General features: G+C 43.4%; 1 protein-coding gene across 1 annotated transcript in view; it reads right to left on the reverse strand.

Annotated features, from left to right (window-relative positions):
* The window catches only part of ahcy (adenosylhomocysteinase), a 102,280-nt gene that overhangs the window by 41,621 nt on the left and 45,104 nt on the right, over positions 1–15,555 (reverse strand). The window contains exon 5 of the mRNA XM_043710997.1: positions 8,119–8,326. Coding sequence (XP_043566932.1) covers positions 8,119–8,326 — 208 coding nt within the window. The remainder of the gene's footprint in view (positions 1–8,118; positions 8,327–15,555) is intronic.

Consider the following 15,555-nt stretch of genomic DNA (forward strand, 5'->3'; position numbering starts at 1 on the left):
AGTGGATGTGGTCTAAATGGACTTTACTAAACCAATTAACAAGGTTCCTCATGGTAGGCTGGTCCAGAAAATAAAATTGCATGGAACTCATGGTGAGTGGGCAAATTGGATACAAAATTGGCTTGGCTATAGAAGACACTTAGTTACGAAGGGGTGTTTTCTTACTAAAGGTCTGTGAACAGTGGTGTTTGCAAGGATCAATATTGGGACCTCTTTCATGCAAATCATGGACATGATTTGCATGAAAATGTAGGTGGTGTGATGACAAAAATTGGTAAAGCTGTAGATAGTGACACAGGATATCAAAGAATGCAGCAGAATATAGATCACCGGACAAGTTGGGCAGACAAATAGCAGATGGAGCTTAATCTGGACAAATATAGGGTGATGCATTTTGGGCGGTCAACTACAAGAGGAAAATGTACACCATATGGCAGAAGCTTTAGGTGCACTGATACCCAGAGGAATCATGGGGTGCAAGTCTATTGTTCCCTGAAAGGGGCAACACAAATGGATATGGTGGTAAACAAGGTGTATGGAATGCTCACCATCAGTAGGGGCACTGAATATAAATGGTGGCAAGTCATGTTGAAGCTGTACAAAACTTTAGTTAGGTCACATGGAGAAGTCTGTAGATCTTGTTACCACACTATAGGAAGGATATGGAAGTTATGGAGAGGGTGCAAAAAAAGTTCCCCAGAATATTGCTTGGATTGGATTATATTACTTATAAAATGAGATTGGACAGACTTGGGATTGTTTTCACTAGAGCTTTAGAGGCTGAATGACGATCTGATAGAAGCATATAAAATTAAGGTATGGATAAAGTGAATGGTTGGTTGGGAGATATTTCCCCGGGTGGAAATGACAAATACTAGGGGCATAGGTTTAAGGTGAGAGCAGGAAAGTTTAAAGGCAAGTGAAAGTAAGTTGCTTTCTTTTAAAGACAGAGGATGGTAGGTACCCAGAACACACGGGCAGGGAAGGTGGTAGAAACAGATACTATTGCAAAGCTTAAGAGGCAGAGACATGAACAGGCAGAGAATAGAGGGATACAGACCATATTCAGGCAAACAGGATTAGTTTAGGATTGCACCATGGTCAGCACAGACATTGTGGGCTAGAGGGCTTTTTACTGTGATGTTCAATGTTCCACAAGTTTTAACTTTAAGTCTGTTGGATGGCATCGTACTCAATACCTCCTACATAACATCAATACCACTGCCTCATCAACCCTCTTTGTAACCTCTTCAAAAAACACCAGCAAATTAGTAATAATTATTTTAATTTAAGTCTATGCTAGCTTTCCTTAACTCATGCATATCTACCTCAATGGCTATTAATTTTTTTAAACTTACTCATTTGTGGGACGTGAGCATCACCAAGTGGTCAGCATTTATTGCTTGTCCCTAGTTCACAGAATCCCTACAGTGCACAAAGACACCATTCAACCCATCAAATCTGTACTGAACTTCTGAATAGCATCCCATCTAGACCCACTCCAGCACTATAACCCCATATGCATTTTACCACAGCTAACCCATCTAACCCACAAACCTCTGGATATTAGATGCCAATTTACTTGAAGCATGGACAATCCACCTAACATGTACATCTTTGGACTGAAACCTGCTTACCTGGAAGAAAACCATACAGACACGGAGAACAAGCAAACTCCAAACAAATGGTCGCCTAAGGCTGCAATCAAACCCGGGTCCCTGGTGCTATGAGGTAGTAATGCTATCCACTGTGCCATCATGCGGCCTTAAGAGTTGCCCTTCAGAAGGTGTCGGTGAGCTGCTTTCTTGAAAGGGAGGTAGATTCACAATGCTGTTCGGAGGGTATTCTTCTTGACCTGCCGCAGTCTACTTGCTGAGGGTTGACCCACAGTAAGACCATAAGACATAGGAGCGGAAGTAAGGCCATTCGGCCCATCGAGTCCACTCCGCCATTCAATCATGGCTGATGGGCATTTCAACTCCACTTACCTGCATTCTCCCCATAGCCCTTAATTCCTTGTGACATCAAGAATTTATCAATTTCTGCCTTGAAGACATTTAGCGTCCCAGCCTCCACTGCACTCTGTGGCAATGGATTCCACAGGCCCACCACTCTCTGGCTGAAGAAATGTCTCCGCATTTCTGTTCTGAATTTACCCCCTCTAATTCTAAGGCTGTGTCCACGGGTCCTAGTCTCCTCGCCTAACGGAAACAATTTCCTAGCATCCACACTCATTAGGGAGGGAATTCCAGGACTTTGACCCAGCGACAGTGAAGGAATGGCAATAGATTTTCAAGTCAGGATATTGAGTGGCTTGGAGGGGAACTTGCAGTTAGTGTGCCCCTATATCGGCTGCCTTTGTACATCTAGATATAAGTGTTCATGATTTGTAAGGTGCTGTCTAAAGATCTTTGGCAAATTTCTGCAGTGCATCTTTTGGAGAATACACACAATCGTAAATGATCATTACTGGTGGGGAAATTAGTTTTTGTGGATTCCAAGTATCCCCACCACCAAAATTAAAGGTGATGCATTTTGGATGGTCTAATTCTACAGCGAACTATACTGTAAACAGAACAGCCTTGGGAAAACTTGATGAGCAGAGACATCTAAGGCTAACCCCAAGGCTTTCCATAGCTATGTCAGGAATAAAAAAAATGACGAAAGTTAAATTAGGGACAATCAAAAATAATAGTGGGAAGTTGTGTGTGGAGTCAGAGGAGATAGGGGAAGCACTAAATAAATACTTTTTGACAGGGTTCACTATAGAAAATGAAAATGTTGGCGAGGAAGATACAGAGATGCTTGCATCTAGACTAGAAGAGATTGAGGTTCACAAGGAAGAGGTATTAGAAATACTGCAGAGTATGAAAATAGACAAGTCCCCTCGGCTGGATGGGCTCTATCCTGGGATCCTCTGGGAAGCAAAGGAAGAGATTGCCGAGCCTTTGGCATTGATCTTCAAATCATCATTGTCTACAGGAATAATGTCTGAGGACTGGAGGATAGCAAATGTGGTTCCCTTGTTCAAAAAGGGTAGTAGAGACAACCCTGGTAATTACAGACCAGTGAGTCTCACTTCAGTTGTTGGTAAAGTGTTGGAAAAGGTTATAAGAGATAGGATTTATAACCATCTAGAAAAGAATAATCTAATCAGGGACAGTCAGCACGGTTTTGTGAAGGGTAGGTCATGCCTAACGAATCTTATTGACTTTTTTGACAAAGTGACCAAACAGGTAGATGAGAGTAAACCGGTTGATGTGGTGTATATGGATTCCAGCAAGGCGTTCGATAAGGTTCCCCACAATAGGCTATTGTACAAAAAGCGGAGGAATGGGATTGTGGGAGATATGGCAGTTTGGATCAGTAATTGGCTTGCTGAAAGAAAACAGAGGGTTGTAGTTGATGGAACAGGTTCACCTTGGTGTCCAGTTACTAGCGGCGTACCGCAAGGGTCTGTGTTGGGTCCACTGCTGTTCGTCATTTTTATAAATGACCTGGATGACGGCTTAGAAGGGTGGGTTAGTAAATTTGCGGAGTTGGAGAAATTGTGGATAGTGACGAAGGATGTAGTAGGTTGCAGAGAGACATAGATAGGATGCAGAGCTGGGCTGAGAGGTGGCAAATGGAGTTTAATGTGGACAAGTGTGAGGTGATACACTTTGGACGGAGTAATCGGAATGCAATGTACTGGGCTAATGGTAAGATTCTTGGGAGCGCAGATGAGCAGAGAGATCTCGGTGTCCATGTACACAGATCCCTGAAAGTTGCCACCCAGATTGACAGGGTTGTTAAGAAGGCATACAGTGTTTTGGCCTTTACTAATAGAGGGATTGAGTTCCGGAACCAGGAGGTTATGCTGCAGCTGTACAAAGCTCTGGTACGACCACACTTGCAGTATTGTGTACAGTTCTGGTCACTGCATAATGAGGAGGATGTGGAAGCTTTGGAAAGGGTGCACAGGAGATTTACTAGGATGTTGCCTGGTATGGAAGGAATGTCTTACAAGGAAAGGCTGAGGGCCTTGAGGCTGTTCTCGTTAGAGAGAAGAAGGTTGAGAGGTGACTTAATAGAGACGTACAAGATAATCAGAGGGTTAGATAGGGAGAGCCTTTTTCAAAGTATGGGAACGGCAAACACGAGGGGACATAACTTTAAAGTGAGGGGAGATAGGTATAAGACAGATGCCAGAGGTAGTTCCTTTACTCAGAGTAGTAAGGGTATGGAATGCTTTGCCTGCAACGGTAGTAGATTCGCCAAGTTTAAGTGCATTTAAGTCGTCATTGGATAGGCATATGGACGTACATGGAATGGGCTTCATGTTAGTATGAAAGGGCAGCGCAACATCGAGGGCCGAAGGGCCTGTACTGCGCTGTAATGTTCTATGTTCTATCTGGGAGTTCAGGTCCATTGTACCTTGAAAATGGCTGCACAGTTGGATAGAATGGTCAAGGTGGCATATTGTAAAATTGCCATCAGACTGGTTATTGAGTATAAGAGCTGGCAGGTCATGTTAAAATTGTCCAAGACTTTGGTACGGCTGCATTTAGAATACGGTGTACAGTTCTGATCGCCACATTACCAAAAGGATGTGGACGCTTTGGAGAGGGTGCAGAGGTGGTTTACGAGGATGTTGCCTGGTATGGAAGGTTCTAGCTATGAAGAGAGGCTGAGTAGGTTAGGATTGTTTTCATTAGAAAAAAGGAGATTGAGGGCGGGACTTGACTGAGGTTTACAAAGCCATGAAGGGTATAGACAAGGGTGGATAGAGATAAGCTTTTACCCAGGGCAAGGGATTCAGTAACGAGAGGTCATACATTCACGGTGAGAGGAGAAATGTTTAAGGGGAATACATGCGGGAAGTACTTTACACAGAGGGCTGTAGGTGCCTGGAATGTATTGCCAGCAGAGATAGTAGAGGCAGGCACGGTAGATTCATTTAAGGTGCTGGATGTAGGTTTGCTCGCTGAGCTGCAAGGTTCATTTACAGCTGTTTTGTTAGCCTACTAGGTGACATCTTCAGTGGGCCTCATGTGAAGCAATGCTGAAAATTCCTGCTTTCTATTTAGGTGTGGGTTGGTGATGTCACTTCCTGTGGTGATGTTATTTCCTGTGGTGAAATCACTTCCTGTTCCTTTTCTCAGAAGGTGGTAGATGGGGGTCTAACTCAACGTGTTTGTTGATAGAGTTCCGGTTTGAATGTCATGCTTCGAGGAATTCTCATGCGTGTCTTTGTTTGGCTTGTCCTAGGAGTTGTCCCAGTCGAAGTAGTGTCCTTCCTCATCTGTATGTGAGGATACTAGTGAGAGGGGTCATGTCTTTTTGTGGCTAGTTGGTGTTCATGTTTCCTGGTGGCTAGTTTTCTGCCTATTTGTCACAGTCCTTGCATGGTATTTTGTAAATGACATTAGTTTTGCTCGTTGTCTGTATAAGGTCTTTTAAGTTCATTAGCTGCTGTTTTAGTGTGTGGGTTGTGGGCTACCATGATGCCAAGGGGTCTGAGTAGTCTGGCAGTCATTTCTGAGATGTCTTTGATGTAGGGGAGAGTGGCTAGGGTTTCTGGACGTGTTTTGTCTGCTTGTTTGGGTTTGTTGCTGAGAAAGTGAGGACTGCAGATGCTGGGGATCAGAGCTTAAAAATGTGTTGCTGGAAAAGCGCAGCAGGTCAGGCAGCATCAAAGGAGAAGGAGAATCGACGTGCTTGGCACACCCTCCTCATTCCTGAAGGGTTTATGCCCGAAACGTCGATTCTCCTTCTCCTTTGATGCTGCCTGACCTGCTGCGCTTTTCCAGCAACACATTTTTAAGCTTTGTTGCTGAGAAATTGGCAACTGTGTTCAGTGGAGACCCATTCTTTTTGAATACACGGTATACGTGATTTTCCTCTGCCCTGCGTAGTTCCTCTGTGCTGCAGTGTGTGTTGACTCATTGAAATAATGCTCTGATGCAGTTTCGTTTGTGGGTATTAGGATGATTGCTTCTGTAGTTCAATATTTGGTCTGTAAGTGTTGTTTTTCTATAGACACTGGTTTGAAGTTCCCCATTGGGGATTCGCTCTACTGTGACATCTAGGAATGGCAGTTTGTTGTTGTTTTCCTCCTCTTTAGTGAATTTTATGCCTGCAAGAGTATTATTGATGGTCTTGAAGGTTTCCTCTAACTTGTTTCATTTAGTGATGACAAAGGAATCATCCACATGGTGGACCCAGAGTTTGGGTTGGATAGTTGGCAGAACTGTTTGCTCAAATCTCTGAATTACTGCCTGTGCTAAGAACCCTGATCTCTCTTGCACAAAGCCATGCTGATGACTCCTAATCAAACCCTGTATTTCCAAATGCATGTATATCTTATCCCTCAGAATCTTCCCAAGTGATTTACCTACCACAGATGTTAGGCTTAGTGGTCTATAGTTCCCAGGCTTTTCTTTGCAGCTCTCTTGAATAAGAGCACTTTTGCTAACACCTAGTCTTCCGGGACCTCACCCGTGCCTAACAATGATGCAAAAATATCAACCAGGGCCCCCATACTTTCTTCATTAGCCCCTTGCAGTGTTCTTAGATATATCTGTCTGGGGCCAGATTTATCCACCTTCACACATTCTAATATGTCTAAGACCTCCTCTACTGCGATATGGACTGCCCCCAAGATATCACCACCAACTTCCCCAAGTTGCCAAGTCTTCAGGTCTTCCCTCACATTAAACAGGGGAGAAATATTCATTCGTCTATCTCTTGCAGTTCCACACATATATGTCCGCTATGATCATTGAGGGGTCCTATTCTCTCTCTCTGGTTATTCTTTTTCCCTTAATATACTTGAAGAACCTCTCTGGATTCACCCTAATCTTCTCAGCCAAGGCTATCTCGTGCCCTGTTATCCATTTAGAGCCCTTATGACTGAATTAGTCACCATGGCTGGATTGCACCTGTTCCTTTGGTGAAGACAGGTGTAAAAGTATTCATTTAACATCAGGCACGTACTCAGAGTTTTGGTCCTAACCAGCCCTTCTTGACCTTTGCTCACTTTTTTCCTATTTGTGTCTAAAAAAAATTTTGGGATTACTTTGGCTGTCAGTTGAGCTGGGAATGTACATTGTTTATGAGCTACGTGGAATCAGGATGATATTGAGCTATCTGGGCACTCTTCTGGATTGCAAAGACTTTTAACCAAGAGTTTGAAGGGAACCTATGTCGTTGCTTGGAAATGAAGCCAACAGTTTAATTTGGGCTGCAGGCAAATCTGATGTTGCAGGCAAATGACTTTGGAAAATTAACCTAGCAAAGCTTTCAGTAAAATGAGAGATGGGTTTTTTTTTCCCCTCAAATCTTTCACTTTAAAATTATGCCCTCTTGTTATCAATCCTGAGAGTAAGGTGAACAGCTACTTTTTATTCATTGTCCATGGTTTTCATAGTAGTGTACACCATCATCAGACATCGCCCACCACAATCTTTTCTGCTCCAAAGAAAATAACCCAAGCTTATTCAACTTATCTTCGTAGCCGATACACTCCATGCCAGGCAATATCCTGGTGAATTTCCTCTGCACCCCATCCAGTGTAATTATATCCTTCCTATAGTTGGTGACCAGAACTGCACACTGTACCCCTGCTGTGGCCAAGCCAAAGTTCTGTCCAGCTCCAAAATTATCTTCCTGCTCTTATAATTTATGCCATGACTGAAAGGCAAGCATCACGTAAGCAGCATTAACTATCCTATTAATTTGTTCTGCCACCTTCAGGGGGACTTGTGGACAAGATCGCTTTTTTGCCTCTGAGCTACCTACCATCCTGCCATTTATTGAGTAATCCCTTGTTGAGTCTTGTTACTTCTTCAAAAGTCCATCATCTCTTATTTTATCAGGGTTAAACTCCATCTGTCACTGATCTACTCTTCTGACCAATCCATTTATATCTTCCTGTAACCTAACACCTTCCTCCTCACTGTCAACCATCTGGTCAATCTGTGTCATCTGCATACATACTTAGCATCCTTCCCACATTCTCATCAGCATCATTAGTGATGACTTACTGTATTCAGTTACAAGAAGAATAGTAGAGAGGAATTGCTTATGTTTCATCTGCAGAGTTTTGTGGACTCCAGCATTATATTTTATCCTTACCTTCCATAGCAGCCTGTAGAGCATTGATGGGGTCGATTTCTGTTATAATAACTCTGGCTCCAAAACTTCGCAGAGCCTGTGCACAACCTTTGCCCACATCACCATATCCTGCCACCACAGCTACTTTACCAGCAATCATAACATCAGTGGCACGCTTGATACCGTCAACAAGTGATTCTCGGCACCCATACAGGTTATCAAATTTGCTCTGGAGAAAGAAATGGAGAGTATTAAGAAACCAATAAAAGAACTTTTAAACTAAGTTTGCTGCCAACATACCTACTCCACTGTTTCCAGCTTCTTTCAAATACATCAACTCTTTGTTGGAAAAGAGTCCACGGAGGGATAGATTAACACACTGACTTATAGATCATTGGTTAGAGGGTCCTAATACAACTGCACCTAATCTACAATATCAGAAATTGGAGAAGGAGATCATACAGCCTCTTGAGCCAGTTTCACCATTGAATACAATCATAGCTGATCATCCAGCTCAACTCTATCCATTTTCACAGCCACTCTCTACATCCCTAAATTCTCAAAAAGATTAAATCATCTCCTGACCTCAACCTTAAACATACTCAACTAAGAGAGAGACTCAATCTCCTGTTCCATCATTCATTGAGATCATGGCTGACTGGTGATATAACACCATCTACTCGCCTTTACTCCAAATTCCTAAATATTTTAGGACAATAGAAATGTATCCATCTTACTTGCCATTAGCAGAATTTGTTTCAAATGTTCCATTCATTTCCTGCAATACTTCCCACTTTCACTTTGGAAATATCTTCTAACTTTCAGACTCAGTCATATAGCAGGGTAACAGACCCTTTGGTCCAAACATGTACCTAAATCAAACTAGACTTACCTACCTGCGCTTTGCCCATATTCCTCCAAACAATTCCTATGTATGAACCTGTCCAAAATGTTCTAACTGCACCTGCATCTATCACTTTCTCTAGCAGCTCATTCTACACATGAACCACTGTGTACTTTATGGATCCTTCTCCTCAAACCTTAAAAATTACCCCTAGTTTTGAACTCCCCTACCCTAGAGAAAAAGACTCTTGCAACTTACCTTATCCATGCCCCTAATGATTTCAACCTCCAATACTTCAGTGAAAAAAGTATGTCTTTCCAATCTATTTTTATCTATGAAATCCTCCATTCCCACCAACATCCTGGTAATTCCTTTTTGAACCCTTTCCAGTTTAAGAATATCCTTCCTATGACAAGATAACCAGAAATACACACAGTACTCTAGAAGAGACCTTGCCAACATTCTATACAACCTCAATTGTGACGCCCCAACTCTTATACTCACAATCATAGAGCTGTACAGCATGGAAACAGACCCTTCAGTCCAACTCTTCTTTGCTGTCAAGATATCCTAATTTAATTTATTCCCATTTGCCAGCATTTGGCCCATATCCCTCAACCCTTCTTATTCATATACCCATCCAGAAACCTTTTAAATGTTGTAATTATACTAGCCTCCATCACTCCTTCTTTCCCTTAAACCTATGCCCTCCAGTTTTGTACAGCATGGAAACAGACCCTTCAGTCCAACCCGTCCATGCCGACCAGATATCCCAACCCAATCTAGTCCCACCTGCCAGCACCCGGACCATATCCCTCCAAACCCTTCCTATTCATATACCCATTCAAATACCTCTTAAATGTTGCAATTTTATCAGCCTCCACCACATCCTCTGGCAGCTTATTCCATACACATACCACCCTCTGCGTGAAAAAGTTGCCCCTTAGGTCTCTTTTATATCTTTCCCCTGTCATCCTAAACCAATGCCCTCTAGTTCTGGACTCCCCAACCCCAGGGAAAAGACTTGGGGTTGGGGAGTCCAGTCACTTTAGTGGGAGTTTTCTACAGGCCCCCCCCCCCCCCCAAATAACAACAGAGACACAGAGAAGCAGATTGGGAGGCAGATTTTGGAAAGGTGCAGATGTAACAGGGTTGTTGTCACGGGTGACTAACTTCTCTAATATTGATTGGAACCTACATAATTCAAATATTTTGGATGGAATCGTTTTTGTCAGGTGTGTCCAGGAAGGGTTCCTGATGCAATATGTAGATAGGCCAATTAAAGGGGAGGCCATATTGGATTTGGTGCTTGGCAATGCACCATGCTAGGTGTCAGATCTCTCAGTGGCAGAGCATTTCGGTGATAGTGATCACAACTCCATGACCTTTATCGTACTCATGAAAAAGGATAGGAGCAGATTGTATGGGAAAATATTTAATTGGGGGAGGGGGAATTACAATGCTATTAGGCAGGAACTGGGCTCCTAAATTGGGAACAGATGTTCTCAGGGAAATGCACAACAGAAATGTGGAGGTTGTTTAGGAAGCCTGTGCTGGACAGGTTTATCCCACTGAGGCAAGGAAAGGATAGTAGAGCGAAGGAATCTTGGGTGACAAGGGATGTGGAACATCTAGTCAAATGGAAGAAGGAAGCTTAAAGTTGAGGAGGCAAGGATCAGACAGAGCTTTAAAATTATACAAGGTAGCCAGGAAGGAACTGAAGAATGGACTGAGGAAAGATAGAAGGGGGCATGAAAAAGCTTTAGGGGGTAGGATTAAGGAAAACCCCAAGACAGTCTACACTTATCTGAGGAACCAGAGGATGGCCAGAGTGAGGGTAAGGCCAATCAGGGTTAATGGAGAGGACTTGCACCTTGAGTCGGACCAAGTAGAGGAGATCCTTAATGAATTCTTTGTTTCAGTATTCACTACTGAGAAGGACCTTGACATTTGAGGCGGTCATGCCTCCCAAACCTTATTGAATTCTTTGAGGATGTGACAAAACACATTGAAGGTAGAGCAGTTGATGTAGTGTACATGGATTTGAGCAAGGCGTTTGATAACCTTATCTACCAGTGGTAGATTCGTTCAGAAAGTAAGGAGGCATGGGATACAGGGAAACCGATCTGTCTTGATACAGAATTGGCTGGCCCATAGAAGACAGAGTGGTGTTAAATGGAAAGTACTCAGCTTTGAGCTCAGCAATGAGTGGGGTTCCACAAAAATCAGTTCTGGGACCTCTGCCCTTTGTGATTTTTATAAATGACTTGGAAGAAGTGGAAGGGTGGATTAGTAAGTTTGCTGATGACAAAGGTTGGAAGAGTTTTGGATAGTGTGGTGAGCTGTTGTAGGTTGCAATGGGACATTGACAGTATGCAGAATTGGGCTGATAAGTGCCAGATGGAATTCAACCTGGAAAAGTGTGAAGTCGATCAGTTTGGAAGGTCGAATTTCAATGCAGAATACAGCGTTAAAAACAGGATTTTTGGCATTGTGGAGAAAAAGAGGGATCTTGGGTTCATGTCCATAGACCCCTCAAAGTTGCCACCCAAGCTGATAGCGTTGTTAAAAGTAGCATATGGTGCGTTGGCTTTCATTAGCAGGGGGATTGAGTTCAACAGCCTCGAGGTTATGCTGTAGCTCTATAGAGCCCAAGTCAGACCATGCTTGGTATATTGCATTCAGTTCTGGTCACCTCATTATAGAAAGGATGCAGAAGCTTTAGAGAGGGTACAAAGATTTACCAGGATGCTGCCTGGACTAGAGTGCATTTGTTATGAAGAATGGTTGAAGTAGTTAGGGTTTTTCTTGTCGGAGCGAAGAAGGATGAGAGGTTACTTGATAGAGGTGTACATGATGTTGAGACATAGATAAAGTGGATAGCCAGAGACTTTTTCCCCAGGGTCCATCATGAGGTGACATAACTTTAAGGTAATCGGAGAAGGTTTAGGGTAGCTTTTAGATGTAGGTTCTTTACAGAGTGGTGGGTGCATGAAATGCACTGCCAGCAGTGGTAGTAGAGTCAGATACATTAGGTACATTTAAACGACTCTTGGATAGGCACATGGAAGATAGTACAATGAAGGGTATGTAAGTTAGTCTGATCTTAGTAGGAAAAAAGACTGTCAACATCGAGGGCCAAAGGACCTGTATTGTGTTATGCTGTTCTAAAATAATTGAAGCTTGTCAGAAAGGCATGATGATAATCTACATGTCAACTAGGAAAGTCAGTTGGGCAAAGGTAGCCTAGATGGAAGAATTCCCTGAATGCTTTCAGGAAAGTTTCTTAGAACAGCAGGTTTTGAAATGTACCAGAGAGCAGACTATAGTAGATCTGGTTGTTGTGGTTCTGTTTGCCGAGCTGGAAGTTTTTGTTGCAAACGTTTCGTCCCCTGGCTAGGCGACATCATCAGTGCTTGGGAGCCTCCTGCGAAGCGCTTCTTTGATGTTTCCTCCGGTGTTTATAGTGGTCTGTCCCTGCCGCTTCCGGTTGTCAGTTTCAGCTGTCCGCTGTAGTGGTTGGTATATTGGGTCCAGGTCGATGTGTTTGTTGATGGAGTTTCATCCACAAACTCCATCAACAAACACAGAACACAATAGAATAAATTTCCCATAACTAGAGATCTAAGGCCTGATAGTCTTTGCCTGCTGTGCCATTCAATAAGATTATGGTTGATCTTTTCGTGGACTCAGCTCCACATACCCTCACCATAACCTTTAATTCTTTTACTGTTCAAAAATCTATCTTTGCCTTAAATATTCAATGAGGCAGCCTCAAGGACTTCACTGGGCAGAGAATTCCATAGATGCGCAACCCTTTGGGTGAATAAATTACTCAATTCAGTTCTAAATCTGCTCCCTCTTATTTTGAGGCTATGGCCCCTCATTCTAATTTCACCTGCCAGTGGAAACAACATCTCTGCTTCTACCTTATCTATTCTCTTCATAATTTTATATCAGAATCCCCCCCCCCCCCCCCCCCCCCCATTCATTCTTCTAAATTTCAATAAGTATAATCCCAGTTTAGGAGAAAGTGAGGACTGCAGATGCTGGAGATCAGAGCTGAAAATGTGTTGCTGGAAAAGCGCAGGTCAGGCAGCATCCAAGGAGCAGGAGAATCGACGTTTCGGGCATGAGCCCTTCTTCAGGAAGAAGATTCCTGAAGAAGGGCTCATGCCCGAAACGTCGATTCTCCTGCTCCTTGGATGCTGCCTGACCTGCTGCACTAAGCCCAGTTTACTCAATCTCTCCTCACAAACCAACCCTCTCAACTCCAGAATCAACCTGGTGGACCTCCTCTGCAACCAATCCAGTGCCAGTACGTTTTTTCTCAAGTTACAAGACCAAAACTATACACAGTATCCCTTTCAGGAATTACTGCAGTCAGTGAGGATCCCAGAGGACTGGAAAATGGCTAAAATGACACTCTGTTTGAGAAGGGATGGGAGTGAAGATAGGAAACTCTAGGCCAGTTAGTCTGATCTCAGTCATTGGTAAGGTTTTAGAATCCACTGTAAAGGATGAGATTGCAGAGTACTTGGAAGCGCATAGAAAATAGGACCCAGTCATCACAGATTCATCAATGGGAAGGTCACCCTCAATAAGTCTGTTAGAATTGTTTGAGGAGGTAACAAGTTAGACAAAGGACAGCCAGTGGATATGATACATTTGGTTTTCCAAAAGGCTTTTGGCAAGGTGCTGCACAGAAGTCTGCTAAAGATAGGAGCCCACAGTGTTAGGGCCAAGGTAGTGCCATGGGTAGAGGATCAGCAGAAGGCAGAGAGTGGAGATAAATAGGCCTTTTTCAGGATGGCAGCCGGAGTTCCACAGGGGTCAGTGTTGGGACTAGAACTATGCAGTTATATATTAACAATCTGGACAAAGGAACTGAGGGTGTTACACTAAGTTTGCAGATGACACAAAGATAGGTGGAGAGACAGGTAGTTTTGAAGAAATAGGGAGGCTGCAGAAGGACTTGGACAGGTGAGGAGGATGTGCAAGGAAGTGGAAAATGGAATATAATATGATTAACTTAGTGTGCAAAACTGGCCCTTCGGCCCAACAAGTCCATACCGACCCTCCGAAGAGCGACCCACCCAAACCCATTCCCCTACATTTACCCCTTCACCCAACACTACGGGCAATTTAGCATAGCCAATTCACCTAACCTGCACATTTTTGGACTGTGGGAGGAAACCGGAGCACCTGGAAGAAATCCACACAGACACGGGGAGAATGTGCAAACTCCACACAGACAGTTGCCTGAGGCGGGAATTGAACCCCAGGTTCTGGCGCTGTTAGGCACTGTGCTGCCCATGGGAAAGAATGAGGTTAAGCACTTTGGTAGGAAGATTGGAGGGGTAGACTATTTTGTAAATGTGGAAAGGCTTCTGAAATCTAAGGCACAAAGGGACTTGGGAATCCTAGTTCATGGTGCTCTTCAGGTTAACATGTAGCTTGAGTTGGCAATTAGGAAGGCAAATGCAATGTTTGCATTCATTTCAACAGGACTAGAACACAAGAGCAGAGATATACTTGCTGAAGCTGTATAAGGCTCTGCTCAGACCATACTTGAAAATATTGTGAACAGGTTTGAGCCCCTTATCTAAGGATGTATTGTACTGGTTTTGAAGGAGTCCAGAAGAGGTTTACAAGAATGATCATGGAGATAAAGTACTTGTCATCAGGAGCGGTTGAGGACTCTGTCTGTACTCTGGATTTTTAGAAGGATATGGGGGCGATCTCACTGAAGCTTAAAGAATACTGAGTGAAGACAGATAAAATGTTTCTATTAACAGGAGAAACTAGGACCCAAGGGTACAGCCTGAAAGCAAACAGACAACCTTTTAGAACCGAGATGGAGGAGAGAGTGTGTGGTGAATCTGTGGAACTCATTGCTGAAGGAGGCCACGTCATTAAGTGTATTCAAGACAGAGATAGATCAGTTCTTGATTAATCAGGGGATCGAGGGTTACAAGCAGAAGACAGGAGAATGGAGTTGATAAGCATATCAGTCATGATCGAATGGTGGAGCAGACTGCATGAGCTGAATGACTAATTTTATGTTCTTGTATAATCAACTATAAAAGGAAAGGATAGACAGACATCTGGTTAATAATGATGTGATTGCAAACAGGAAACTTTGTTGGAGTTTTCTTGAAGGTCTTACTATCAACATTAATACATAGAACAATACAGCAAAGAACAGGCCCTTCGACCCACGATGTGCCGAACATTTGTCCTAGCTTAAGCACCCATCAATGTACCTATCCAATTGCTGCTTAAAGGTCACCAATGATTCTGACTCTGCACTCCCACAGGCAGCGCTTTCCATGCCCCCACCACCCTCTGGGTAAAGAACCTACCCCTGACATCTCCCCTATACCTTCCACCCTTCACCTTAAATTTATGTCCCCTTGTAACACACTGTTGTACCCGGGGAAAACGTTTGATTGTCTACTCTATCTATTCCCCTGATCATCTTATACACCTCGATCAAATCACCCCTCATCCTTCTCCGTTCCAATGAGAAAAGGCCTAGCACTCTCAACCTATCCTCGTATGACCTATTCTCCATTCCAGGCAACATCCTGGTAAATCTTCTCTGCACCCTC

Source organism: Chiloscyllium plagiosum, chromosome 20, assembly GCF_004010195.1.
Source record: "Chiloscyllium plagiosum isolate BGI_BamShark_2017 chromosome 20, ASM401019v2, whole genome shotgun sequence".
Lineage (NCBI taxonomy): Eukaryota > Metazoa > Chordata > Chondrichthyes > Orectolobiformes > Hemiscylliidae > Chiloscyllium > Chiloscyllium plagiosum.